This window comes from Platalea leucorodia, assembly GCF_965183815.1.
Source record: "Platalea leucorodia genome assembly, chromosome: 7".
NCBI classification, from domain to species: Eukaryota; Metazoa; Chordata; class Aves; order Pelecaniformes; family Threskiornithidae; genus Platalea; species Platalea leucorodia.
The window spans coordinates 62,536,169-62,563,892 of NC_138829.1; the positions used below are offsets into that span (position 1 = coordinate 62,536,169).

At 44.2% G+C, this 27,724-nt stretch overlaps 1 protein-coding gene across 1 annotated transcript in view; it reads left to right on the forward strand.

Moving 5' to 3' along the window:
- The window catches only part of MICAL2 (microtubule associated monooxygenase, calponin and LIM domain containing 2), a gene marked incomplete at its 3' end in the record, with an annotated part of 130,017 nt that overhangs the window by 97,854 nt on the left and 4,439 nt on the right, over nucleotides 1-27,724 (forward strand). The window contains exons 27-33 of the mRNA XM_082316991.1: nucleotides 2,404-2,576; nucleotides 3,866-3,940; nucleotides 8,206-8,303; nucleotides 10,532-11,882; nucleotides 19,908-20,002; nucleotides 22,097-22,189; nucleotides 24,146-24,239. Of these exons, the coding sequence (XP_082173117.1) occupies nucleotides 2,404-2,576; nucleotides 3,866-3,940; nucleotides 8,206-8,303; nucleotides 10,532-11,882; nucleotides 19,908-20,002; nucleotides 22,097-22,189; nucleotides 24,146-24,239 (1,979 nt within the window). The remainder of the gene's footprint in view (nucleotides 1-2,403; nucleotides 2,577-3,865; nucleotides 3,941-8,205; nucleotides 8,304-10,531; nucleotides 11,883-19,907; nucleotides 20,003-22,096; nucleotides 22,190-24,145; nucleotides 24,240-27,724) is intronic.

Consider the following 27,724-nt stretch of genomic DNA (forward strand, 5'->3'; position numbering starts at 1 on the left):
TGACAGAGTCCCCTGCGGAGCGTGTGCTTGTATCCCTCGCTAATACCCTCCGGCTCGTGGTGCCCCCGCAGCGCCCAGGCAGCATGAGAGTCGGCTAATCCCTCTGATCTGAAGGGATCAGCTCCCTTCTCTGCGACAGCCCCCGCGGCTGGACGGCGCGGCCCCTGGTTCCCCGCCAGCGGGACGCGGCGTGAGAGGTGACGCCACATCTGTCACCGGCACGGCTGGTGCCAGTGGCTCTGAGATCAGCCTCCTGCTGCTGCGGCAGCTCGGGCACACTTTGACTCACACCGCCCTGGCAGGCCAGCCCCTGCCTAAAAAGGGGGGATGAGAGAAATAGCAAGTGACAAATGGCAGTGCTGAGCTGGCTGCGGGGCACTCGGTGGGATGGGGAAAACGACCAGCTCGGTGACGCAGCTTTGCAGTTCAGGCTTTAGGTACTTGTGAATAATGACCACCTATCGAGCAGAGATCAGAGGAGAAGCTTCATACTACAGCACTGACATCCTTGCCAGCCAAGGAAAATAAACATTTTGCTCTTTAAAACAGAAATATATCAATCAATGTTAATGGCAGGTCTTTTTCTTTTGTGTGGCGCTCTGCCCAGTCTCAGTGTGGTATCCCCCCGTCCACACGGCATCTCAGCTATCAAAGACTTCATATATTTGTACTTTGTTATATATATCCGTATACTTGACAAAACTTGAAAGACACCTAAAAAGTATGTGTTAGTGGTGAAATTTAAGGCCACTCTGATTCAGCCTATCGAGAGAGTAATGCACCTAGAGCTGTGCTCCCACCCTGGCTGCCTCCTGGCCCCAGCCTCCCAGCACTGCTGGTTTGATCTGGGCAAAGCCGGGGTGCAGGCCTGGCGGACGCTACCCGTATGGCATTTACCCTGGCTTTGTACTGTCTGCAGCCTTTCTTTTAGCTCTTCTTCCTCTTGCTTCCTGGGCTGTGCCTTGGGCTGTTACAATAAATCTGTACTTTCTACAAGGCAGTGCTATATAAATACAAAAGAGCTTTTTGCTGCCACGCCAACAGAACTACTCATGGCATAAGCGCCTCTTTTTTAAGGTAGAGCTATTAATCATCACAATAAATCTACGAATTAGGTTAGCAGTATTGTTTGCATTAAAAATAGGCCGAGTGGGATGGTGGCACGCTTATTTATGGCAGTGGGAATGCGGTCACATCAGAAGGCCTGAAAGTGGCTGTTCCCTACAGCCTGGCCTTTAGAGATGAAAGAAATCCCATGATTATTGAAAAAAGAACTAATAAGCACCTGAAATGGTCGTTCTCCTGCCCAGAGGCAAGGGCACGACGTGTGTGCCATTCACATGTGTTTGTGTGGCATATTTTTAATTACGTTTAAAGAAGGAGATGCCAAAATCTGCCTCTCTGATCAGCTCAGGTGCCTCATAGTGCTTGCTGTTCAATGGGCTGTCCCAGTGGCTCCCGAAGAGTTCGTTTCCTTATTTCCTGTAGGCGCTTTTTGCATGTTTGAAGGCTATTCGCGTAGCTTCACTCGGTCTTCTCTCTAGACTGACGCTTACAGCTTCCTTCAACTTCTTGCCTAAGCCCTGTTTGCTGGGCCAGTGGCTGTCCTCACCCTTCTCCTCCGGGCTCTCTCCTCGTCCTGTATCGCGGCACCCAGGAGTGGGGTCAGGGCCACGCGCAGCAGCTTGCTGTGGTCCAAAACCCTCCCCGTGGCTCCGTGAGGTGCCCAACACATGATAAGAAATGCTGCTGGTGCAATAACAAAAGTACCCAAGTTTTGCAATAACAAAATACCCAAGTTTTACAGAGGTGACTATCCAAGCTGCGGCTGCCAGTGTGGCATCATCTGTCACCTTGGGGTTGAAATGGCTGATGCTGCATGATTTCCAGCACGGAAATTTCCAAATATTTCCAAAAATCTGTGGGGAAAAAGGTGAAAAGTGTTGTTTTGACCCTCATGCCTTGCTTCTAGGCAGACTACGGCATTGCAAATACTGCTTTTTCCCTTTCTTCATCTTGGTACAGCCTTGCAGGCAGAAGGGCCCGTCCCCGCTAACCAAGCGGTGTGATGTTTCACCCCAAGTCTCTCTCGATGCCAGTTTGATTCCAGGTGCTGAACGTAGCAGTTGTGGGTGCAAATCCGGGCAGCAGAAGTCTGATGGGAATGGGGATATCTCAGCTGTGTAGCACCTACTGCAAATTACAGTCCTTTAGTAATGACAATGAAAAAAGCAAAATAAGGACATCAGCTCTGGCTGCAAAACATCTGTTTCTCTGCTGCCCTCATGGCTGTCAGGGCTGACAGTGGTACTTGTTGCACTAAAGGGGAACAAATATCTCCATGCTGTGCGTCTTCTGACATGTCCCACTTTCTTTCCATCTCGCCCTTTTTTTCCCCTGTAGCTCTGAGCTGGAGTCTGATTTTAACGACGACTCATCAAACTCTGAAGTGAGCGAAGGACGGACCTCGCTGCTGCAGCCCCCCGCCTGCCCGAGCCCTGTCCGGAGGTGGGCATCAGTCGTCAGGAGCCCTGTGGCGCCGGAGGAAAGCTCCAAAACATCCAAAGTTGCTGATGGTAAGCAGTGTCCCAACTGGGGGATGCTTCAGAAGCCTGTCCTGAGGGCTGAAGTCAGGGTTGAGGGGGAGAGGTTTCGAAGTGGAGGCTGTTAGCTGCGATGTGGCCAGGTTGCACCCATTAATCGTGTCTTTTTCAGGGGGGATTTCTGCCTTTTGGGTGCTGTAGCTGAAACAGGATTTCCATGATGTGGGTAACCTGGAGTAGTTGCACCTTGTGCATTGCTTGCAGGGATGGGATGAATGTTTTTCCACAGGTAAAAAGTTTGGGCGTTATTAGTAGCCAATGCAATATTCGCAGTGTTGCCTAGGCAAGGGTGATGTTGGGAGGCACTAGAGAGCTCTGCTTGCTTCAATTTGTATTTCTATCAGTAGCTGCTTAAAATTTTTGTATCCAGTGAAAGCACAAGGAGGAAAGGATACAGCTAGCAGGGAAGTGGGGCGAGGTCTAGGAACAGTCTGCCTCCACATGGAAACTCCTTTCTGAAGCTGGAGAAGGTCAAAACTAAAAGATGTGCTAAAAACAACCAAAGAAATGGTTTTGCAGAAAATAAAAGGCCATGAGCATTCATTTCTTCCTGTCTCCCACCACCCCCACATCCATGTATGCATTTTTAATCCAAACAGAAAAGAGGAGATTTCATACAGCAATTTAACTTGACTCTTGAATAACGAAGCCCTTGTTTAGGGCAAAAAAAGGACAGCAGCAAACCCCAAATGGTGCCCAGCAGTGTGTGACCTCGCGCAGTCGCTGAAGGATTTTATCCTTTTTCCTCCCCAGTTTCGTGCTCTCCCCATCCCTGGCTGCTCGTGTCACCTTCCTCCCTGCCGTCGCCTTTCTCCCTGCCATGCCAGCCAGGTTATCTAGATCTTCATGAGCAGCCTGTCTCCCGCCCAGCTGCTTTATAGCATCCTTAATATATTTTTTACCCCTTCAGTCTGTCCCCCCCGTCTGTTCGTCTGTCTGCCTGCCTTTCTGCTCGTGCCGGCTTCGCGGAGAAAAGAGCCCGTGTCGGTGTGGGGCTCAGCGGGAAGGATTTTCCCTGGCGCATCCCGGCCGCCCGCAGCCCTTCCCGGGCCGGCGCTGGCGGCGGGTGCGCGCTGCCCCCTCCCGGCCGCCGCCGCGGGACCCGGAGCCGGAGCCGGAGCCGGAGCGGGACCGGCTGGTTAGAAAACTAACCCCCCCACACGCACTTGGTTTATTTCTTGGGTTTTTTTCCCCCCTCTCTATTTTCGCTCTCTGGCTTTTGCTGCATTAGCTGACCATGCGTCTTTTCTGTTTCTGTGTAGCACTACAGAGAGCCAACAGTTTTCATTCCACGGCATTAAATAAGTATCAAAATTGGAGAAGAAAACTCCAGACGAGTGAGTAAAGCCTGAGAAGCAATTGTTTCTTCTATTTGTACTGTCTTTTGTTTTCCTGTCTCCTAAATGTCTGTTCCTCTTTTCCTTTAAAAATTTTGTATTTTTGAGTCACTGGATGAGAAAATGGAGATCTAAAATGCAACAAATATTTCTTTTCCATTTTCTTATCCTGAGAAGTTCAAGTTCCCTTTTTGTGTGACTGTTCCCTATATTATTACACCCGCCAGCAAGTGGCTGTTCTTCAGCCAGGAAAATGCACCCCTGTCTCTAGCCCTGCGTGTGCCAATTGGCTTTGATCAGGTGCAACGATGGGTCTAACATTTGGAGTATCGCTTACTAGAAATGCTCCTGGAGGTGCTTATTTACACCCGCCTACAGGTGCCCTATCACCTCTTTTGCTGGAAAAAAAACAGGTGATGTTTCTGGGTTATGGAAAGGGAAAGAGTACTAATAGCCATCCCAAGAGGTGAGCTGGTGAAAATGAGCGTTACTAGTTCGTGTCCTCTAGCAGTTGCGCTTGGTTTGGGCTGACCCCTCTCTGCCCGTGGGAATCGTGCAGGAATGCCGTGATTTCAATAGTGATTGGGTCTGTGCTCGATTCGCTTCTGAAACACAGTGCGGTCGCTCCTTGCAGCCTGGGCTGCGTCTAAAGAATCCTCCTGGGCTGCGGTCCCAACACGAGGCAGCCATCCCCAGTCACACCTCTGCTGCTCATAACAGGGTTGCCCAGCAGCCTCGGCACAGCCTCTCTGCAAGCACACACGGTGCCTGCCCAGTCCCCGCTAAGGACTCACAGGTACCTGCCGGGGTTGATGATACCAGTATGGGAGCTGGGTGAGTTTACCAGCATCCCAAACCCTCTCAAAACTCTGTTAGAAATGCTGTCATACCTGTTAGGCTGGGGTGTTGGCAGCCTTAAGTATAACGCATGAATGTACAGCAGCAGAAAGAAGGGATTTGTGCATGTGACTGAGTGCCACAGTTTCTGGGCATGGAGACAGCGGGTTTTGGGGAATGGTGGTGACAGCCGCTCTTTAACCCTGCCCTCAGCTGCCCTCTGCAATGGAGAGGATTTCTGCTGCCGCTCAGAGTCCCGGTTGCCTTCAGAGAAGTTAAGGGCTCTGCTCCTGAAACGAGCACGATCCCTCTGTCTGTTATGGGACCAGCATTCAAGTAAAGGCGTCTTGGCTTGCTTGGTTTGAATGCACAAATAAGCTTCAAGATTATTTGCAAGTACCCACTGTAGGAAGAAGTTTTATGTCTCAAAAGAGGAGACAAGCTGCATCTCTCCTTCCTGGGGCTAGGCTCGCCTCCGAGTCAGGTGCCTGCAGGTACATGTGAGTGCTGTCACTGCCGACCCTGTGGTCCCTTGGAGGCCCCCGGTGCCACCCATCTGGGATAATTCAGTAAATCTCAGTGACAGGATGCATGGGGCTGTTTCACAGTCCTGAGAGGATGCTCCCACCCAGCTCAGCTTCAGCAAACCATCCCCTGTGACAGGCTGTCCCCAGAGAGGCAGCTGTGGCAGACAGACAGGCAGACAGGCCGTGATGGGGCTGCATCGCTGTGCCTGTGAGGCCTCTCTGGAGCAGCCACTTGGGATGTCCCACCTGGGGGAAGGCTGTCCCCTGCCCGGGACAGGGAGGCAGACAGGGTGCCCTCAAAGTCTTGTGGCATCTGTGTCAGCCTTGGGGCTGTCTCTGAGCACTGTATAGCATTTGTGAACTGGCTTATAATCAGGTGTTGGCTTCACCAAAGGCTTGGATTTAAAATTTTGCTTTAATAGCTCTCAGTTTTTAGAAGATCAAAAAAAAATGATGCTTATTCCAGGTTTGAGAGGAAAAAAGAAAGACTGTGAGAGAGGAAAGAAGAGAAGACCGGGGGTCACTCTTAATTTCGACTCATTTTCAGCTTGTTCTCAGCAAGTGAGTTACTTAATCGTTTGCCAATTAATTTCCTCATCATTTTATTAAAATCTTCCGTGTGCTTCCGAAGAGCTCTAGAGGGAGCTAAAAGCCTTTGAGAGGGAAGCACCATGCTGCATGAATTTGTCCGAACCTCAAGTATGCTGTTAAAACGAGGTGTAAAGCACATTCGGCGTATACTGGGAACAGAATAAAGGCATTTTTTACTCTCTGGAGGAACGCTGTAAATCTTAGTTTCTGTATTTAATCCACTTAATATTTGGTTACAAGAATTCATATGATCATCAGTCACATGAAAGAAAAATCCGTCTCCTTTTCAGACTTATTTCCCAAAACACATATGTTTCATAAACAGCACAAGCTACGCAGCCAAGGAAAGGAAATCAGTGTCATGGTTATATTGGCTGAAAGGCTCAGAGCAGGATATTACCTTTCGAAATCTTTAATCCCCGTCGCATGGCCACAGGGAACACCGCGCTCTTAATTTATCTTGGTCAATTCGAGTAGATTTTGGGCCAAGCGGATCATGATAGCACCCCAGGGAACTTTTTTAAAAAATCCTATTTTGAATGTGAAGCTGCAAGTATGGGTTCAGCGTCTTGGTAGGAATACATCCATTGTCTCTGTGAAAGATAGCAAGCTCTGGCTTTGCACAAAGCGACGTTCACACATGTGCCGGCCCTGTTCTTGTAAGCTAATGCACGCCCACGAGAGCTGCAGTGGGAAGTAGTTCTCCCCACGGGCATGTGCCATCGCCCTGCGGACCCCTGGGCTGTGGGTTTTAAGCCCTCATCGGTGTTAGGGCCATTGCTGCTGCAGTGTTTCTCCTCAGTGTGCTGAGCCATGACGTTTGCCCGTGCCAGGAGGCGAAGGGCTTTAGTGGATCAGGCCAAACCCCGCTGGCTCACTTATACAGGTAACAGTGGGTTTTCATCCTCATTCTGGATTCTTGTCTTTTCCCATTGGCAATTAACTATACAGAATATAAAGGTCAACAAGCGTGGGTGGGAAAGGAGGAGCATTTGTACCGGGGACAGAGAATCGGGGTGGGGTGGGGATAAGCTGTGGAAATGAAGATGGAGCAGCTCAAATTTGATGCTGCTTTCTTAGAGGACCATCACTGGACTTTCTCAATGTGTCTGAAATTATTTGAAGGGTGTGTTTTCTCTTTCTTTCTTTTCCCCTCCCCTGAAAACTGATTGCAAAAAGATACAGAAAGCAAGACCAGCAGCAGATCAGAGTTATGGTATCCCTTTAACCAGGTGACAAAAGCTGGATTTGTCTCAGTGTAGCCCCTCATTGCTGGTCCCTATGGGAGTTCCTTAATGAACTCCAGCGGATCGTTTCCCTCCGTTCTTGACTGAACGTAGCAAATTACATCGAGATTGGGAACGCACAGGTGAGACACTGAAAGGAAAGGAAAGGAAAGTTGGCCTCCCTCCCTGGCTTGCCTTTTCTGAAGTCCACATGCAGGAACTGTCTTCTCTCTCTGGTGTGTTGCTTTTGTCCTTATGCAGCTTTTAATCCCTGTGTAGAAGAACCAAAGTTTGCTTTGGGAACCTTTGTGGGTTTCAGAACTAATAATTGGGTTTGGGAGTTAATGATTTAGCTATAACTATACTTGTTATGTTAAAGCTTGACATGGTAATATCTTGGCTCTGGGATATTGTTCTTCTGTCCAAAGATTATTTACTATGTAAAATTCCCACAGGCACAAATATTAGAGAGCTCTCCTGACTCCCTTCAGGTGCAAGTTACCTCCCTACTTTTGTTTCCAGCAGATCTGTTTGTGCTAGTTTTCGTTCAAGACCTTTAGCAATTAGTTACCTTGCCTGATCCTAGGAGAGCCCCCAGCGCGTTGGCCTGGCTTGGGAGACCACAGGGTTGTTTCTGTCCTTACAGCCTGTGGGTGGTTATATTGCCCATTTCTTCCCCATTCTGACAGACAGCACTCTCAGAAGCCATTCATTTTCTTCATTTCTCGGAACTACCCGAAGCTTCAAAAGTCGCTGGTTGTTTTGACTGTCTCTGCTTTTAAGGCCTCAAAGGCCCCTAAAGAGGGCCGGTTTTCCAGAAAGTTTCCTGGAACTCAAAAGCTGCTTCACTACATCCAGCCAAAAAGTGGAAGCAGTTCAGGTCCACCGCTGAAAACGTCAACATGTGTTTGGCACAGTGTGCACACACGTGTGAGTGAGGCCTTAAACTTCATTACTGTAGGTCAGCTCTTCAGGTATAACTGTATCCAGATGACTTTTAAACTTTCTACTCTCATTCCTTAATTGCAAACTTTATTTAAGACAAAAGCAATACAAATATGATGGTAAAATTTGTCTTTGGCAGGCTTCCCTCTACTGTCCAGCAAGAAACCTGGGCTACACTGGAAGGACAGCTCAGCCAGCTGTCAAAGTGGTCCTGGAGAGGATCACTCCCAAAGACAGGTATGAAGGAGAATTGTACAGAGCAAAACAAGTGTAACTACTGTTGGGTCATGTCGGCTCTCGGCAGGCTGTCTGAGCATCCTCTGGTCTTTCAAATAATTTTGGTTTTCTCAGTAACCAGCAAATGTTGGAGTTATGCCTGTGCTATATATAGGGAAGAGACTTGGATGCTCTGATTGATACAATCATTCCCAAATCACACGGCTAAGTGGCATTTGCTTTCTGTGGGACTCAGACCTCGATCACACTGAGTTAGGCACTAACCTGTTGCATCAGTCACCTACCCTTCACCACCACCCTGACCTTCCCTCACAGCATGGGGTTTAGCTGCCACTGGGATTTCCTCCGTGCCACGGTTTCTGCCCAAAGGAGAGGAAACCCCCCAAATCTCTGTGCCCCAGTGCTCCCAAGCTGGCTGTTGGTCTGCCCATGTGGTTTTAGGGCTGGACGGAAACATGTGGCATGTTGGGCAAGGCCAGGTACCAGCAGCGGTGGGGTGAGAAGGTGTCACATCCGAATGGCTTAAATGCCACTTGATCGCTGTGCATCGCTGGGCAAAAGGCAAGCGCCAGCACTTGGAGAGCAAATCTGGGAACCAAGGTAAGGGCTTGCATAGTGCCAGCCATAGGAAACCTGGCATAGGAGACTGGGGGATTTCAGGCCGTTACAGCCCTTAGACATAGGTGTGCCCATGTCTAATGTTTACCCCTTGCATCCAGTGGGCAGAAGAATTCTTTTCTTAATTTGCATCAGGCCCTTGGTTCCACACCTCCCACAGCTCAGGAGCATCTTCAGCTTCCCTTGGGACCTAGGATTTCCACTGTATTTTCTGCCTTTTTTTTTTTTTTTTCCTCTCCCCAGGGCTGAGGAAGGGTGGGCCTGCCATAAGTGCAGCACTGCAGCAGGAGTTGTGACTGACTGTCCTGAGCAAAGGGCAGCACGTTCCCTGGACTCAGAGCCAGGTGGAGTGAGGACCAGCCCATGTCCTCTGTGTCCTAGCCAGTTGTCCTCACCCTTGGGTTAAACGTGATTAAAATTGCTTGACCTCAGGTCTACATTAGAAAAAAATCAAGTCTTCCATGTCCGTGGTGGTAGTTGAAATCCGGTCCGGGACAATAGGGCCAGGAAGGGAACGTCCCAGGGGAGCAGAGCTGCACAATGCTGCCTGGCCGTGCTGCACTCGAGGAGAGGCGACTCCATGCTGCAGCTCCCACTCTATAAGCAGCACATAGTGGCCTTTTTCTTAGTCTGAAGAGAGAGGATTAAGAGGGTGTTTATTTGTTTATTAGTGTTTCTCATGTTTTTTTTTTTTTTAGCTGAGATCCTGGCCAATATTAATCTTAGTCATCAAATACAACTGTGAAACAGGGAGTAATCATTATTGCCTTCCTTTTGATGCTGCTGGGAAATGAGAAGTCAGGCAGATTAATGGCTTCACCTGTGTGAATTTGGGAATCTGGCACATAAGTGGAAACAGGAGTTGAATCTTCTCACCATCCGTTGTTGTACAGCATTGAGGATAAAATGCCTCCCTTTTAAGAAGGAAAAAAAAACCCTCTAGATTTTTCTGCTGGCTAGATAATGTGGACATTTATCCTTGTTACCACCTCCAGCAGAAGAGTTTGGTGGCTAGAGTAATAAATTTAAATCTTCACCAAAGGAAAAATAATCATAAGAGAGAACTAATTGAATTTTTTAAAACTACTGTCTTGCATTTTACAATCTCTTCTGGGTCATTCATTCCTACCTGTGCTATGTAAGCCTGCAACGTTACAAAAGCAGTTGGAGAGGATGGACTGTGGTCCCTTGTGCTTGCTGGAAACTCTAAGGTGATGCAACTGGAATGCACACAGGAGAGCAGAGCAGATCTGCTTTTGTTTATTTTCCTGTAGATGGGACTGTTTCTTTCTAAGGGAAATATTAAAGGTAATTCCTAGAGATATGACAGGTTCTTAGCATGAATAACATTCTTTTTAGACTATTAACATTTCCAGCAGTATTAGATCTCTACTCCTAGAGAAATATTAGCCCTCTAGGGAGAAAAACTTTTCATCTTATTGTATTAACATCTACATTTATATGTGTGTATATATGTGTATATAAAGTAAATATTGTGTTTATTAGTATTATGTTAAGATCAAAATAGACTAAAATATTATATGAAATAAAGGATACATTAAACAATATTTTTAACCGCTAAAATAATCTTTTTTTCATGCGCTTCACAGTTGGCTGCTTACAAGAAACCACCAGAAGTTACAAGAGGACATTTCAAACCCTACAGCCCAGCATTTCAAAGAAAAGAAAAAGCCAGAGAGATGCCTGAAGACATCTGCCTCTATGTGCCCCATTGTCCTTTTCAGAGCAGCACTAGAGGTTCTCCACAGACCCCTCCTGGGAATGGGACACGGGCTGCTGATTTTTCTGAGCCTGAAGATATAGATGTTGACAATGGGACATACACAGCCCAGGGCTGGAAGGAAAAAAACCTGAAATATACCCCTGAACCAGAACATCTTAACAGGAAGACAAAAGTGCTGTCATCTCTGGATTTGAAAGAGAAAACTGGAAAAAATACAAGGCACCCAGAAGAAAAGCTTGAGCAAGAATTAGAGACAAAAAAGAGGCTGGTACTTTGTACTCAACAGCGACCCTTGTCATATGATTCAAACAGGACGGACTTAGGTGGAAGCAGTCCAGGGTATCGAAACAAAGGAGCGCCGGGGACTTCAGAGGAGAAGGATGCTGACTGGAGAAAAGATGTGTTCAAACTATCTGGTGGTTCTGTGTCTCTCTTATGTGCAGACGATGCTCCACCAGCTTTGCCAGTTGACACAAAAGATGCTCTGAGGAGTCCAGATGCAGTTGCCAGGGAGCATGCAGCTGGCCGGCCAAAATCACCACTGAGGCTCATAGCCAATGCGATCAAAAGATCCATTTTGGAGCCTCTAACCTCATCTCCAGAAGGACTAAAGCAGGACTCAGACAGCAAAGTCAAAGCCTCTTCAGAACAAGCTTTCTTCAGCTTCCCCAGTACTCCTAGCTATTCCCTAAGCCAAAGGAACAGTAACAATAACAGAGCAAATAACACTCAGCCACAGGAGCCTAAAGTAGAGGAGTGGGCAGGAGAATATTTAGGAAATGGGAACCGTCTCTCAAATCCATCTCACTTTTCTGAAGAGAGATCTCCAAGGGATTACGGCGAGAAGGTATCCTTCCCAGTCTACAGTCCTCACACTAGGCCTTCCAAGATGACCAGTATACCTCAGAAATCATATTGCACCAGGATGGAGGATGTCCCAGGACTCCTAGAAAAGTTTACTTTTAAAGAGACTCCTCCAGGGGCTCCCACAGATGACATATTTATCTGTAAGGAAAGGCACCTCCTCCTTTCATCTCCGGAGCCCAAGAACACCTCCAAAGACAATCTGGATGACTCTGCACAGAAGGGTAGTCTTGGGTCACTCTTTGATAGACTGAGAAGTAAAGTTTGTGACAGAGAAGGGAACTCTTTCATGTCATCTCTACCTTTCCTGAAGGACCGTTCCCCAGAAGACAGGCTACGTTATCCTTCCACAGGTGAGGGCATGAGTGGAACTATTTATTTCTGGTAATAGCACTTAACATTTAAAAGACCTGTGTGTGATCATGCAAACATTTATCTGTTGTATGCTATGCTTAATTTATAGTTACTTTCTACATAGGAAGACTTAATAAATATATTTTTTGGTTAAGGTTTAGGAGTTGCTTCTGGTTTAAAGGAGCAGAGTGGATTTGCAAGCAGAGCATAGCACCCCGGATGCAAATTTGATCTGCTGCTTGCTGCTGTTCAAATGTGTTTGGGTCAGGAAAATGTACTCGCTGAGGTGGAAGGAGTGGTGAGGCAGAGTGGGATGCTGTGCAAAGTGTGTTGTGGAAGGTGGAGTACAGCGGGCAAGCAGAAGAATAAGCACCGAAAACTCCACCGCAGTGTAGACTATATTTGCTACCCTTTCCATGAGGAGCTCAGTCTGAAGCAATACGGGTGCAATAGCAAGAAGCTTTGCTTTGTGTATGTGCTTTTTCAGCAGGTGTCTCTTCAGCTCTGCCTGCTGTTGTGACTGAACTGTAGACATACTTTCGGGAGCTTTGCGGTGTCATTGATATCCCCTTGTTCTTTTATCTGAGGGGAGATAGCACCTTATTGACCTACTCTGACCTATTTGTGAGTCTATTTGGGCAGTGATTAAAAGGCATCAATTTTCATGTTTGCTTGCAAGAACAAGGTTAGTATTAAAATTGCAGATGAGTCTAAGAAACATTGATGTCAGACAAAGAGCAATCTGAATAATCTGAGCATAGGCTTAGAAAGAATTAAGTGCAGCACAGTTTCAGTTATGAAATATGAGGTACGAGAGCTGCACCCACCTGTCTTTCTCCATGATCTATCTTTCCACTAGCCCACTGCAGAAAACCACGGTTATTTAACTAAATAACCTATTGAATTTTATTGACATACCTGTTTGTTTCTTGCTTTATTAAATTGCAACCCAAACTGTAACCCCAAAATTGCTGCTGTACTGCAGCATTAAAATAACAATCTGTACGTAAAATGTGAAGTCACTGAAATGTTCCCAGTGAGCTGCCAGATCCTTTTTGCATCCTTTCTGCTTCAGAACTACTGCATGCTGTGAGGAAGATATACAGTATATAAGAGACTTGATCTGAAGCTCATTAAAATCGATAGAATAACTCCTGCTCTCATTCCTGAATTTTTGGACTGGATTCTTGGAGCATCTTTTATCTATCAACTCACAAAGCCAGGCATACCCATTGAGCCAGAAGATGCTAAGGACCACACTGAAGCTACAGGGAGTTGCTAGTGTTCACACTTGTCTTATATGGGAGGCTTTTTCTGAGACTACACCTAGTCATCACCTGTCAGCTAAGCCAAGCTGACTTGCTCTTAACTAACTGTATTAAAATAATTGGTATGTTGTGGGAAAAGTTCTTGTTAGGTTTGAATAATGCTATACTTTATTTATGTTTTAAATATTTTGGAAAAAACATATTGTTTTAATATGTGTTGCATTCCTCTGCTGTGCAAGCCAAAAAAGGAATTATTATGTTGTTATAATTATTAAATATAGGCATTGCAAAGCCCGTTCAGAAGAAAAAAATGCAGCTTTGATATAGCCATTTGCCCAGTAATCTGTCGTCTTCAACATTTCAACATTGCAGCTCCCTGAACTTTTTCAAACATTCATATTTGAGTAAATCAAACTGGTAAAGAGCCAAGTCCTGCTTGGCTCTCTAAAATGGCATTTCTGTCTCAAATTGGCACTCGTCTGAGGCCCAAGCTTGGCAAACTTCAGTCATGAATTGATGATGAGCTTTAGCCCACATTACATGTCGTCATTTTTCTCTCTTGAAATTTACCATGAATCTCAGAAAATTTCTTTTCTTTAAAGAAAAAAAAAATACTCCCAGCACCTTGCAGAAACCAATTTAATGAGGATCTTTCTCACACTCCTCTTGGCTCTTTGCAGTAGGGCTTTTCTATCCTATTTGAGGCCAGACAGACTTGTTCTGTGCAAGTATGGTTTGTCTTACATTACACTGGTGTTTTCTTCCTCAATGGGCTGTTGGCTTGTGGAGCCAAAGAATGAGCTGGGTGATAGAAGTCCATGGGCTTGAGATGAGACTGGGCAAGCTCATTAAAGAGAAATCCACTGAGGATTAACCAAATGCTTAGAAACCACTTCCAATTTAGAAAGCTCTTGCATGGAAAAATGCTTGGAGGCTGGGCAAGTGCTAAGGGGAGGAAACACATATGACTACTGCTCGGTGCCTATAGCGTTTCTTTAGACATCCACTGCTGGAGACAGACTGGAAGGACCTTCAGTCTCATCCTACACATCTGCTTCTATGTTATGTTGCTCATCTTTCCCTACACCTTATCTTAGTTACTTCATCTGCAAATACATGTCCAGATGTCTTTCCTATGCTGATGACTTCTGCATTTCAGACCCAGGCGTCTGTCCAAACTAAAACTATATTCTGTCCTTCTGTCATCTTCTGCCAAGTGTTCAGCCACCAGCTGAAGCTCAGCATGAGAAAGCAGAGATCTTCATTACTCAGCAGCAGATTGCCTGTCGTTCAAACTTACGCCTGCAGTCACATCTTCCATATGGGTCATTCCAGCTTCTGATATCCAGACCTGGTCTAAAGGCTTTTTGGCTAACACTTTCTTTCTGTTTCATAAGAGCTATTCCTCAGAGCCACTTGGAAATTTTGGGCTGTGCAGAGATCCGGCTGCACAGACTACTGTGTAGGACCTAGGCAAATCTTACTGAAGTAGTGGGGGTTCATGTACTGTTTTCAGTGGGAGATGGGTTCTACAAAAAATAAAATCCTGTCTAAGTTTGCCTGTAGAATACACAAATGTCCCCAGGTAGCCACACTGGAGTTTCTAGGTGCAATTCCAGATTTTTTATTTACTGCACAAATATCTTTGAGTCTTTGATTCCTCCTTTGTGTTCCAACCTGCAACCCCAAAATCTTAATCAATAAAATTGATCAATCAGATGGTTAACTGTTGCCTCCTAAACCTACTTGTCCTTTTGAAATTAAAAACAATGTCAAAGTGCCATGTTAGTTAGAGATACTGAAAATCATTAATACCACAGAAAAACAACAGTAAAAAGAGAGCTAAGCCGGGTTGTATGAGAGAGTTGCAGTCAGCAGTGTTTGTAATGAGACACAGTAGTGGATTCAGGATTTAGGTTACTTTTGACTTACAGACAGACCTTCTGAAGACCAGCCCACGAAGGTGGTTGGTTATTGGCAGATGTTTGTGATTCCAGGTTTACTTCTTGATAGCGATGGAGATGTGGGAGGAATATTTCTGTCCCTGACAGAGTAGGGATTGTGTGAAAACATTCCTAGAATCGTCCCTTAAAGAGATGAGAGTTGTTATAACTCAGTTTGTGACTGTGTCGTTTACATGGCTCACTTCATTAAGCAGGACAACCAGTTCAGCTGGTGAGAAAATTAGACGTGTTATGAACTCACTTCGCTGTTTTTGTGCATTTTTAGATTGAAAAGGTATTCCTTGAAAGTATTTCAGGTTCATACGTGGTTCCTATTACTGCATCTTTGTACCACTGAAAGTCCCTGTGTTTGCAATGTTCTTGTCCACTAGGATACTGTTATCTCAGTGATTTTGTATTTCAGAAGGGGAACTGAGGCCCTGCGAGATTAAATTACATGCCTAAGACCACATGAGAAATCTGTGGAGAAGCAGAGTTGTGAACCCAAATAGCCAAGCCCACTCTTGATTGCTACTGGCCTTTCTTTTCATCTCCTACCTCATGCCAATTCCCATCTGGTTTGGGACACCAGTACCCCAAGAGCTATGGGTAGCTTTGCCTCTCCCTTTTGTAAAACACTGAAGTACTTAAAGTCACGGTTAACTCCAATGGCTTTGTAAAAATATGCAATCTTGGACACTTACAGAGGAAGCCAACAGATTAATATAACATCATATTATAAAACCAGTTCCTGCTCCAAGACTTTCTGTGTATTTAGACTACGGTCATTCCTGTGACACAAAAACACCCCAGGAAAGGGAGGTGCGCTGTGACATGCAGAGCGACAGCAGTGGCGGTTTTCCCTGTAAATCTCCAGGACAATCAGCAGTGCTCCCACGTCTAGCAGAAGGTATCACCTTCTTAACCTCTTCATATGACACCTCCCTCTTTGCTCAGAGGACCTCAAGTTTCCTAGGAAAAGCAGTACCTTAGACTTCTAAGTTAAGGGAGGGATTCTCAAAAGCACTGGACTTTGGTCCAGTTGATCCCTCTGAATACAGCGAGGGTTTTACTGCTGATGGCATTCAATGACCGTGCACTTAGGCCAAAGCAAAGTGTCTTTGAGACCCACCCTTGGATTACCAAACTGTAAGGAACTGGCCATAGGAAGGAATTCTAATTTTATGGATGTAATTTTTCTTATCTCTTATGACATATACATATGAGAATACCAAGTCACAATATCAAGAATTGGAGGTTTCCTTCAACTTTGTACTTTGAAGTGCATCCTATGACACTGTCAGATTCAATAACAATTAATAACAGTAACAATTAATACTCAGTTTCCTGTGATTTGACAGCTGTAAATCAGGTATGCTGGAAAGGTCTCTTGACCAAACTCCTAGTAGCTACTGTGAGGTAGAAATCAAGAATAGATTAATAAAGATTTCAGAAATATTTGTTCCTTTCCCCTTTATAATTAAGAACTAAAACTATGGCTGACTGTTCCTAGTGATCTAGAGTCATGTTAGCTGGGGAGGAAAAGCTCTGGTATAACATATGTTAATTTGGAAGTTAGGGAGATGCTAGAGTACTTAAGAAATAAGTAATAAATAACTCCCATTTTGAAGGAATTACATGGCCAGAAAGAGAAAGCGCAAGTCTAGAAGACATGAATTAATATTTGGAAAAAAACCATATGTTTTTGAGATCTTTTCTGTAGCTATCGAGCTTTAAGGCTTGACATATTTGGAGTAGGCAAATTATTATTATCTAACTTTACTATTGCAGTTCTAAGGTTCAGTTTTAAATGAGCCAGTAAGTGTAAGAGTCCCCAAGTTGAACATTTTTATGTGTGAACTCCTTGTCCAAATCCCCACAGCTGGCAACTAAATTCTGCCTACACCACCCCTTTGGAGATGGGAAAGATTAATGCTCAGTCATCTATAGTAGAACATATAGATGCTGTAATACAGAAGAGTGGTGGGTTTCGGGTTGTTTTTTTGTTTGTTTGTTTGGTTGTTTTTTTCCCAAAAATAGAATAAACTTGTGGTATTTCTCTCTAGCTCTGCATAAAGCAAGTTCATTCAGTGAGGTAATTTCTTACTATGCTTGTTATAGTTGTCTTGAAGTTGAAATTTGCATCTGGGGTACATTTTAGAGCATATTTCTGGTTCTCTTCCACTAGGAAATAGCCAAAGAAAAATAGCTGAGTAGAGCACTGAGCGGCTGCCCTTTTAATGTTGAAAGAAAGGCACCGTCCCACTGTTTCTATATCCCTGAAATGTGGCAGGACCACACAGCTGGGAGCCGAAAACATGTATTCTCATCCCAATTCTGTCGCTCTTTGCTGTGTGTTTCTGGGCACCTCCTTGGTGAAGCCCATGCTTCAATTATCCACATTGTATTACCAGAGAACATCAGTGCTGTGAAATGTATATGCAATAAATGTGACAGATGCTGTAACTGTCAATGTGCACAGGTAGATCCATCAGATGCCTCATCACTGAGTGATTTCACGTGGTCCTTTGTCCTGTAGGCTTCTTGGGTGGAGACAATGGAGAACGTTGCTCATCGCAGTCAGGTGGCTATTGTCTCACAGGGCTGTGGGTACCATATCCCTTGAAAGGCTGAGCTGTTTCAGAGCAATCTAAATGGCCTTTCTCTGCAGAGCAAGGTGCAAATTCCTGGCTCTCCATAGCAGATAGGCATTGGGAGGACTGTGAATGTTACGAATCTATTCTGTGCACAGACATCAGCTTCCTCATGCTCATGAGATGGCCCTTGGAAGTCCTTGGGGAAGTCATTGACGCTCTCTCTGTCCCGGAAAGGCAAACAGCTCCCGAGTCACACCGCTGAGGAGGAGGCAGGTGCCCTTGTGTTACAGCAGGCTGCTTTCCCTCTAGACCTTGCAACACTTTTTAAATTATTGATATCACTCAAAGAGGAGGACACGGGGAAGCAGTCACTTATTCCTACAGCTGAGAGAAGAAAGGGAGCATGTAATTGCTTGTGTTTCCAGCCATGCCAAGCTGTAAGTTTTGCCACTTGCATATTATGGAATTTGATTCCACCAGTGGCCTGACTGCAGGGTAGTTACTGCAAACTTTTGGTTGCACAGTGAAAAGCAAGGTAGGTGAGTTTACTCCTCAAAAGAAATAGTAACTGTGATACCTCCATGCCTTCCTCCATCTCATGCACTGGGAAGAGCTTTACAGCTGACTGTCCCTGCCGGGGGCAGAGATGGGGCACAGCTGGATTTGCACTCACGTCCGCAGAGCATGGGGCAGTGCATGGCACCGGTGTCACCCTAGCAATCGTGAGCCATCGGAGAGCCCCCAGCAGGTCAGCAAGAAGGAGCTGTGTCTCTCCTACAAGTGCCAAGAGGCAGGGAGGTGTGGGGTGGCAGCCTGGGCAATTCTGGAGCAGGGGACTCACCCAGAGGCTGGAGACCCACCTGGCATTTCTGCCAGGGCAATTGCACCTCCTGCTGCCCAAAGACTTGGCCTGCAAAAAGGAGAGCAAGACCCAGGTCTGCTCCACTGGACCCTCTGAGCTTGCAGCTTCATTGACACAAGGACTGGGTGCTTCTAAAATTGAGATTGCTGAGAAAAATCAGAATTTCTGCCTCAAATTACTTGGACTTGCTTTCATTGCTTTACTGCCTGGGATGAACATGTTTCATGGATCCTAATTTTAAATTAGGTTTTGAGACAGAAGTCCTACTTCAGGACTGGGATCCAGGACAAGGCAAAGAAGAAACATTTACACTGGGAGAATGGGAAGTGATTTTAATGTGAATACAACTTGCACATAGAAAGCCAACTGTTACCTCACAGATACAAAGAAAAATGGCACTGTTAGCTTTAAATAATGTACATTTCCAAGATGTTGCCCAGCTGTTAATCATTAACCCTGTAGCAGGTTGAAGCGTAGAGACAGATGTTTCAAAAGCAGTTTTATTTTCTGAAATAAAGAGAATGAAGCTATGAATTAGACAAATTAAGAAGAAATTCAAATATTTACACCCAGTTGAAACAAGATGCTGGAAAAACAGGCATGATAAAATTGCTGCAATTAAATGTAATTTAATTTATAATTCTGAAAGCATGCTTCTTCCAAAGGCAGCCTTTGAGTTTTCCTTATGGAGTGTATTGTTGTGATGTATGGATTTTCCTGACTTATTATGGCATTTTAATCAACAGTTCAATGATGTGATAATATTCCTAAAGCAGAAAAATAAGTGACGTTTGTTTAGACATAATTAATGAAATATTTATGTTGTATGAGGCTGTGTGATAAAGCCTTGTTCTCTTAGTCCATTTGCTTCTGATTACATTTGTGATTTTTTTTATATGACCAGACATTCTGACGCCAACTATTTTACACTGAGCAGATGTCATGTAGTAAAAATGGGTGCCAGATGCTACAAGCCACATAAGGGTAATTTGTTTAAGAGCTGGCTCAGACTTTTTGCATTCAATTACACTGTATAGTGAGTCTTATACAATCATTTGGGTAATATGGCTAACTTCAGATATACATTTTAATGAATGCTGAGTGCATTCAGAACAGTGTGCTACATTGCAGGGTGCTCAAGGAATTAATTTATTTGTATGTAATACCTGAAAAAAATCAAATATACCCAGACAGAGTTTTTGACAGGGATCAAAAATTTAATTAATGCCATCAGCCAAATTTCCAAATTGCTCTAGGTGTTGCTGATTAGAACTCAGGGCAGGTGCAAAGCGTCTGTGTAAGTTAAAGAACAGTATTTTTTTGCTTCACTGACTATTTTGTTCCTACATTTTAGGATGTGAACACCTACCTGTCAGAAAGCAAGCTACCGAGTATTCGACTTCTTCCTCTGATGATGAATTTGAATCCAAGCCTTCATTAACACACAAGGTAACCTTGGCTTGGAAACAGAAAGATATTTCCTCAGTTGGACTGTATTTAACAGTTGTCATACGATTCTGATCTAAAACACACCACACTTTCTCAAAGTGGGGATGGGAATGCTTTATCAGTGGAGGTTACGTGTCATGGAGAGAAAAATACATTAAAACTCTAAGACAGATGAAAATCAAAATTTCTGTTTCCTCTTTGGATCTTTAATTCCCCCAGGTTACACCAACGTTGACAGAGAAGGTCTTAATTTGACAAGCAGACATGTTTCACTGAAACCACTTTGAAGCTGCATTCTTAAGTGGCCTTAATATGTAGCCCAACAAGCAAACTATTGAAAAAATTAAACCAAACAGATGCAGATCTCCCTTGGGGAAATACAACTTCATTTGAGAGGCGCTACAGGCAGGTTGCATGGAAAATGCTGTGTTTATTCTAATCAGCACAACTGCCTGAGCCACGAAGTGGCACCCAGACCCTCTACGCCAAAAGGGCCGGCTGCGCGCTGGGGTCTCCAAACCCTACCTCGGTTCCCGTGGCTAGAAGGAGCGGTAGGGTTAAAGCACCAGTGAATTCTTGATACTCGGCTCTGATTTGAAGAAACAGAGCTTTTATTGCCTGCATAGCTCATCAGAAACATGTTTCCTGCGGAGGGAATATCAGTAAGTGGAACTAATAGTACAAGTTGGCCTTTTGATTTGTTGCCTTTGAGGGGGGGGAAAAAAAAAAGGAAAGCAAAGCAAGAGGCTGCCCAGTGCACTGAAAAAACCAGCCAAGCTGCAAGCCAAGCGGGGCTTTGAATGGAAACCCAGTTGCACAGCTCCAGAGGAACTGAAGTGCTACAAGGCAGAAGAGCAGCAGCGTGTGGCAGCGCGTACCACCAGTGTCTGTCTCAGGATGCGCTGCGATGTCAGAATTCATCTTTCCTGTTACAGGAAAGACAATCTATAGTAAGATACTATTATGATGAATTAAATAAAGTTTAAACAAGTTAGAGAAAAGAAGGGAGGCATGGGAGAAAACTGAATAGGAGCAACTCCCAACAGTTCAGGCAACTGCAGGGACGGGCAGGACCAGGCAGCGGGGAAGGCAGCGCTGCTGGGGCAGCTGCCAGAAACGGGGTGAATGACCAGCTGCTGCACACGGGTATTAGCAGTAACTCAGGTTCGATGCACGTTCCCCACTCAGCTTGTTTCTCTCAGCTGCCTCCTAGCACCTCTTTTCATGCCAGCCCTGGCTGCTATTTTGCCAGTACCACCGTTTTGCTCTGGCAAATCTCAGTGGGAAAAATTTTAGTGGCTTCCTGGCTTGTTAGTTTTTTAATTGCCTTGTTCTACGGTGCTCATATATTCTGTCTCCTCCAAAATGGGAAAACCACAGCCTTGAAGTGCTTCCAGGCATCTTGGGTCGAGGGCAAGATGGAGCAAGCGCAGGTGATTCCCTCGGCCAGCCCTGCAGCACGTGCTGCCCCGCTTGCCTGGCAGCAGCGGCAGCTGCCCCAGGGAAAGGCAAAAAACCTCTGCAATGCAGTAGAGAAACAGCACTGGGGAAGGTTTTGTAGGGCTTCAGGTAGTGTCCTGTGATGGCTGTTTCTTTTGCATACGTCCCTTTTACCGTGTTAAAAGCGATCCAAAGTGAATTTTACTACTTAGCAGCTACAGCAATAGAAATGGGTTGAGTTTCTTTAAACTGATGCTTCCCACCGCCTGTGCCTGGCTTCTTCCCTGATCACGGTGATGTCTGCAGAAGCCAGGTATGGTGCTATGTTGCATATAGTCAGCTTTGTGATTTGGACATTTTTTATTGATAGGCACAGTTCACACTCACTTAGGGTTGCAATAAGAGCTTGTAGTGATGTAAAGTCAACGTAGGCAAATGCATGAAAATATTCCTATGTGAGCATTTTCATTTCAGTTAGGTTGCCCCAAGCACCCTACAGTAGCTGACCTCGCTTTGAGCAGGGGAGTCGGGTTGATGATCTCCAGAGGTCTCTCCCAGCCTCAATGGTTCTGTGATTCTGGGGAAGGTTTGAGAAAATCTGTAATGGCATACTTATGCTTTGATTGCCTTTTTTCCCCTCTCTCTCTTTTGTAGGCAAAAAGGACTCTCAGAAGGAGAAGGAAGCTGGAGAAGGAGACAAAGCAATTGATTAAACAAGAGGAGCTGAAGAGGCTTCACAAAGCACAGGTGAAAACATAGCTCCCACTTGTCTCCCAAGAGTGACTAGCGAGGATGGGGGGTACCCCGTGTGGGCTCTGCACCCCCCTCGCTCCTCACTGTGGCTCATTGCCCTCTGTGTTGAAATCCCCCCAAAACATCAGGAGCAGGAAGATGGATGTGGCAGGGCCTTGCAACTCTATGTGACAAATCCACGTGTGCCCCAGGAGATCATCATAATTTTGTAATTGTGTATGAAGAACAAGAGGGAATAGTGACTGGCAATAAGAGAATAATACACTGAAGAGGGAAAGAGATAGAGAGGGGAAATAATATCAGCCCCTGAGAATGTAAGAAACTCAGCTGTTACCCCTATGTACTACAGGAGGGTACGAAAACACAGTGATTGCTTTTGTTCTCTCTCTGCCATAACAGTGAAAGTCAACCGTTTTGTTTCTTAATGATGGAAAGTCATTTCAGTTCATACAGGTCCTGCTCTTCGGAAAATGCTGGAAAAGCTCTGGACTCTGCTAATGTTTTATTATTTCCAATTACAATTCAAAGATTTGGGAATGCACTTCTGCACAGCTTGATCTCAGACTGTGTTCTCTCAGGTGTCAACATTTTCATATTTATCTATTTCATTTACCACACACACATATCTATAGGCATATACACACACACAAAACTTAATGGCTTATGTGGCCATGAGCATTTTTTGTGTGTGTCTGTACTGTAGCATAGGGCAGAGAAACCTGAGCTAGATTTAATCTCATTAATTCAGGTTGTAGTGATAATCAAGATATGGTAGTGGGGAGAGTAGGCTTTCTGAAGGCAGAGTTGTCCATCATCTTCTGTTGTATTACTATAGCAGGTGGATAGTTTTGGATGGAGCTTCCACTTGCTATTTCTGTACCAATAAATATATAAAATACCAATTAAATTAAAAAAGAAAACTAGTAAGTTGTTTTTCAGATGTGAATCTGAAATCTCCATTTTCGTAAACATCACTGCTTTTGCAAAATGTATAACTGAAAACGAGAGAACTTTTGTGTTTGAACCAGACAGTGGATTTTAGAAAATGCTAATATCTAGCCGTTACTATAAAATCTGTGATACATTAAAACTCATGGGAAAGAAGAATAGTATCTTATTTATTCCAAAGTTAGAGCAACTATGTTATAGTTTTTATCTGAGAATTGTGAATTATCTCAAGGTAAAATTAGATGCATACATGCCTTCTCTTATTTTACTGCTTTGTGGAAATAATCAAGTCTAAACTTTTTGAACCATCTTTTGTGTTTGTTGGGCTGATCCTGAAGCCTTGGCTTGCTATGCCCTAACATAGCCTAAAATGGGAACTGCTGAGCATCTCTCTTTGATAATTCAAGCTTTTAAGGTGTTTCATGCTTCTTATCCACATGGCATCTCTGAAAACCTTATTTAAAAGCAGATGGACTAATGAATGTAGAAGTCCTTCCTGAAGTGCCAGTGAATTACCACTTCTTAGCTGCTAGACCCTTGCCTCCCTGTGTCAAAAGCTTGTGAAATATAAAAGCAAAATAAACAACAAAGCCCCATGGACAGCAAAATAGCTAGCAAAGCTTTCTATCTGTAAACATTCAATGTTTATATGAGCTTTATTCGTGTAGCATCTCATAATATGTGCCTCTGAATATGTAAGGTATTGTCTTTTCACACCTTATGAGACACAGAAATGTTATGATCTCTGTTTTACAACAGAAGAGCTGAAGTTCAGAAAAACTGAGGTTCTTTTAGTACCTATGATACTTACCCACATAAAAATGTGGATAGATACCTAGTGGAATTATTTAATAGCTTAGATGCCTAATACGCTCAATGAGTTTGCAAATCCCATGACTCCTTTGAGACCTTGTCAAGCTGTTTCTCTAACCACTGAGACCATCTTTTGTCTCTGAATTTTTAAGTTATGTCTGTAGCTTTTATATCACTACAATTTTGCAGGCAGTCCAGCGCCAACTAGAAGAATTGGAGGAAAGACAAAGAGCTCTGGAGATTTTTGGTGTCAAACTGGAGAGAGAACTAAGAGGAGAATCAGGTAAATGAAGCAGTGTGTATGTGCTTGGTGTGGGTTTTTTAACCTTTTTCAAAGCAGAGGGGCGTTAATGATTGTCATAGAAATAGAGTTCAGTGCAAAATCTGAAATGAAACAATAACTGGAAGCAGAAAAATCATTGTTTACCCTTTTCCTCAAACTCTGTTAGTTCAAGCACCTTTATGGTGCATACTATAAATTTTCTCTTGGTTATCACAGATTTGGAATTATTTGCCTTGCTATTGAACCCGAATCTACATTCCTCCCCCTCCTCCCCCCTGCTTTTTAAAAATCCTATCCTGAGCTTAATTTCTTCTTCAGGAGGGGACCAGTGAGGTTTCCAGGAGCTGTATCTCAGTTACCAAGCCAGCAGCAGCCCGTGCCTAGTAACAGAGTCCTTAATGACTTCTCCCGGAGTGTGAAATGCCATTAATACGATTAGAGCTGGTGGCCATGCTATAGCAACAGCAGCATGCAGGCACACAGACCCGAACCGCGCAGCTTTCCCCCCACCGGGTGGAAGATCACAGGGATGTCATCCTGGCCCTGGTTGGAGGCAAGGTTTTCGCTCACCTGAACCAACAGTCCCAAGCACCCAGGACTGTGGTGTCCTCCCACCGGCCCTGCCTTACCAGTGCTCCCCAGCACGCATGGGGTGAAGCTGAGGAGACCTCCCACAGAGGGATGGGACATCTAGGCGCTCCTGCCAGGCTCAAAATGGGGATGGGAGTGTGAACCATGTGTGTAAGGGACTTCAGAGGGGGCTGTGGTTCTGTGCTGAAAGGACTCTGGGAAGCTAACAGCCTGATTGCAAACATGTCTTTATTTACCTCTGTTTTAGAAAGCTGAACTGTGTGCTTTCATGACAGGCAGTTGCACAACACTGAAAACCTAGATATGTTTTGGCACCTGATCTTGTTGTTGTCTTAGTTAAGCAACCCAGCAAAATCTCCACATGCTGGCTTTTTTAATGCCATATTTCTTAGCAGTTATCGCCCCTATTCTAACACTGAACTAATCAGTTCGGCAAGAGAGCATTTGTCTGACGTTTTATATTTATCGACTAATTTCCTATAATTGATAGTGCTAACCTATTTCAAATGTTATTTAAAAGGCTAGCATATTTTTTTTCTTAAATGAAAACATAACCATTAATCAAATGGCACCCACCTTACTGCCTATGAGAAAGTCTGCTAAAAAGACTGAGGATTTGGAGTGTTAGCTTTTTTCTTTACTGCTGATTTGTATAAGGGTGGGTTTTTTGGAAATGTCAAAAATATAGAGGGACAAGAGGCTTCTAGCTCTTGGGATAGACACTGAATACCAGGATAAATGGCCTAGAGCCACCTCTTGTTTTTGCTGTTTTGACAATCACATTTCCCAAAGAAGGCCGTCTGCCAACAGATTGATGCTTCTCATTCTCTTCCCATCCTTAGTAATTGGATTGCCCTCATTAAGGTGAAAGTACTATTTTTTCTCCCTGTTGATTTTTTTGTGTGTAGGTGGCCAGTTACAAATAGGGCAGATACTGAAATGTAGGATGTTACTGCGTCTCAATAACTCTTCTGGTGCAAAAGCATGAAGCCGTAAGTTTCCCAAACAAAATGTGAGTGCTTTGTGGCTTGTAATAACATACGTGTAATGGTGCAGGAATCAGCGAGTTTAACATTCTGTTCAACCTTCTTAAAAATAATAAGCATTATTGTTTAATGAATGACCAGTGTTTACTAGGTTAAGTTGTATCTAAGCAGGTCTGTGCTTATGCAATTCAAGTGATTTAATAGGTATTATTAAGGTAATTAGAAAACGATCACAGTTCAGCAATAATATTGAGCTGCAAAGGTTGTGAATAACCAAATTTAGAGGCAGGCCTGCAAACACTAGTCTTCAGTGACATTTACGCAACTCTCCTCTAATAATTCTGTAAGCCCAGGATGAATGGCCCCTTTGTTAGGGGGAGTTATTCATTAGCTCCTCAACTGAATTAGAAGAGAACATGCGTGGGTGCGAAACAACTGCCATGAGGACCGATGAGCAAAATGAGGCTTTGATGATCTTCTAATTGTAGTGACAACAATTCATGCATTTAAAAAAAAAAGAAATAATATCAGTCCTATGAATAATTGTTCATGCTCGATATTCCCTTTATTCTAGTTTGAAATACCAAATAATAAATCACCGATGTACTGTTGCTTTGTTTTCCACTGACATTTGTGGAGGCTTATGGAGATCTTCCGCCTACAAGAAAATACAGAAATAAAAATCTCAAAACAGGTTTTCCACTGAAATTAGCATAACCGATCAGTTGACTACACAAATCATGAAGAATGATGGTAAAGAAGAAAATCTGTGTTGAGAGACTGTTAAGAAATCTCTCCATGTTTTGGAAGGTGAATAAATATCTGCACCTGTTCCAACTAGTTTCTGATTTCATAAGGAGCATATCCAAGGTTTTGCAGAACTTTCAACAGAGTCAAAAGAAATCGGTTGAAAACCTGTAGGAATAAGGAATATGAGGTTTAGCTCTTCCTAAAAAGGCGCAAACTGGCCGAGCCCTCTTTACTGTGTGACTGCTGTATGGAGGGACAGCGTAGCATCACTCTGGAGAACAGAAGGTTGAGGTTTTGACAACAGCATTCAGTAACTACTCCTCTACAGCCTGTCATGCCCTCAAAAGTGATGAAAATAGAAATAGCTCCAATGTAACTAGAAGAATATCTGACTTTCAAATGGGATCTAGGTTAAAGGAGACTTGGGTAAATCAGGAGAAAAGTTTTGCTTTAGCAATGCTGTAAAAAAAAAGCCAGTGTGGCTCACAAAACAAACTCACAAATTGTTTTCCCTCTAACCTTTAAAAAGATCCGTTGTACTGTGTTATGCAAAAGACTTCATTGGCTGCTTCTGCCCTTGGAAGGCATAAAGCAATCCATCAGACTTAAATAATATTCATGTTATTATTAACAAACATTTGAAAAGCTCAGGGAAAAAATGCCCCTGGGGACACTTGGGGGGCATTCTGTGGGATGGAGAAGGAGGGGAAAAAAAGGGCTATTTTTATTTCAGCTTGCACCGAGGATTTTGCTAAAATGAGTGGCACTTTTGCGAAGTGTGTTACTCTGCTTACCTCAATCAACCTACGATAAACAGTCTTTTACTAGAGATATAGAGATTTTAAAGTGCAAAGAGGAAACGTTAGAAAAAGAATATTTTTGCCTAATCAAGAAAACAGCAAAGAGGGGAATAGTGACCCTCTGTGTGTGTGCAGGGCATACACATATCTGCAACTGCAATGTTTTTACTGACAGTAAGATAGATCAGATTTTGATGATAACTTCTGATGGTAGCATATGAAAACCTAAGGCTCTGAATACTGATGCTGCATCCCTGCATTGGACCTGTGAGAAACCACTGTTGGCATGTTCCAGCGAGAACTGCTTCAGTGGTCACTCTGAGAAGACATTTTTTTATCACCGCTTGCTGACCTGGAA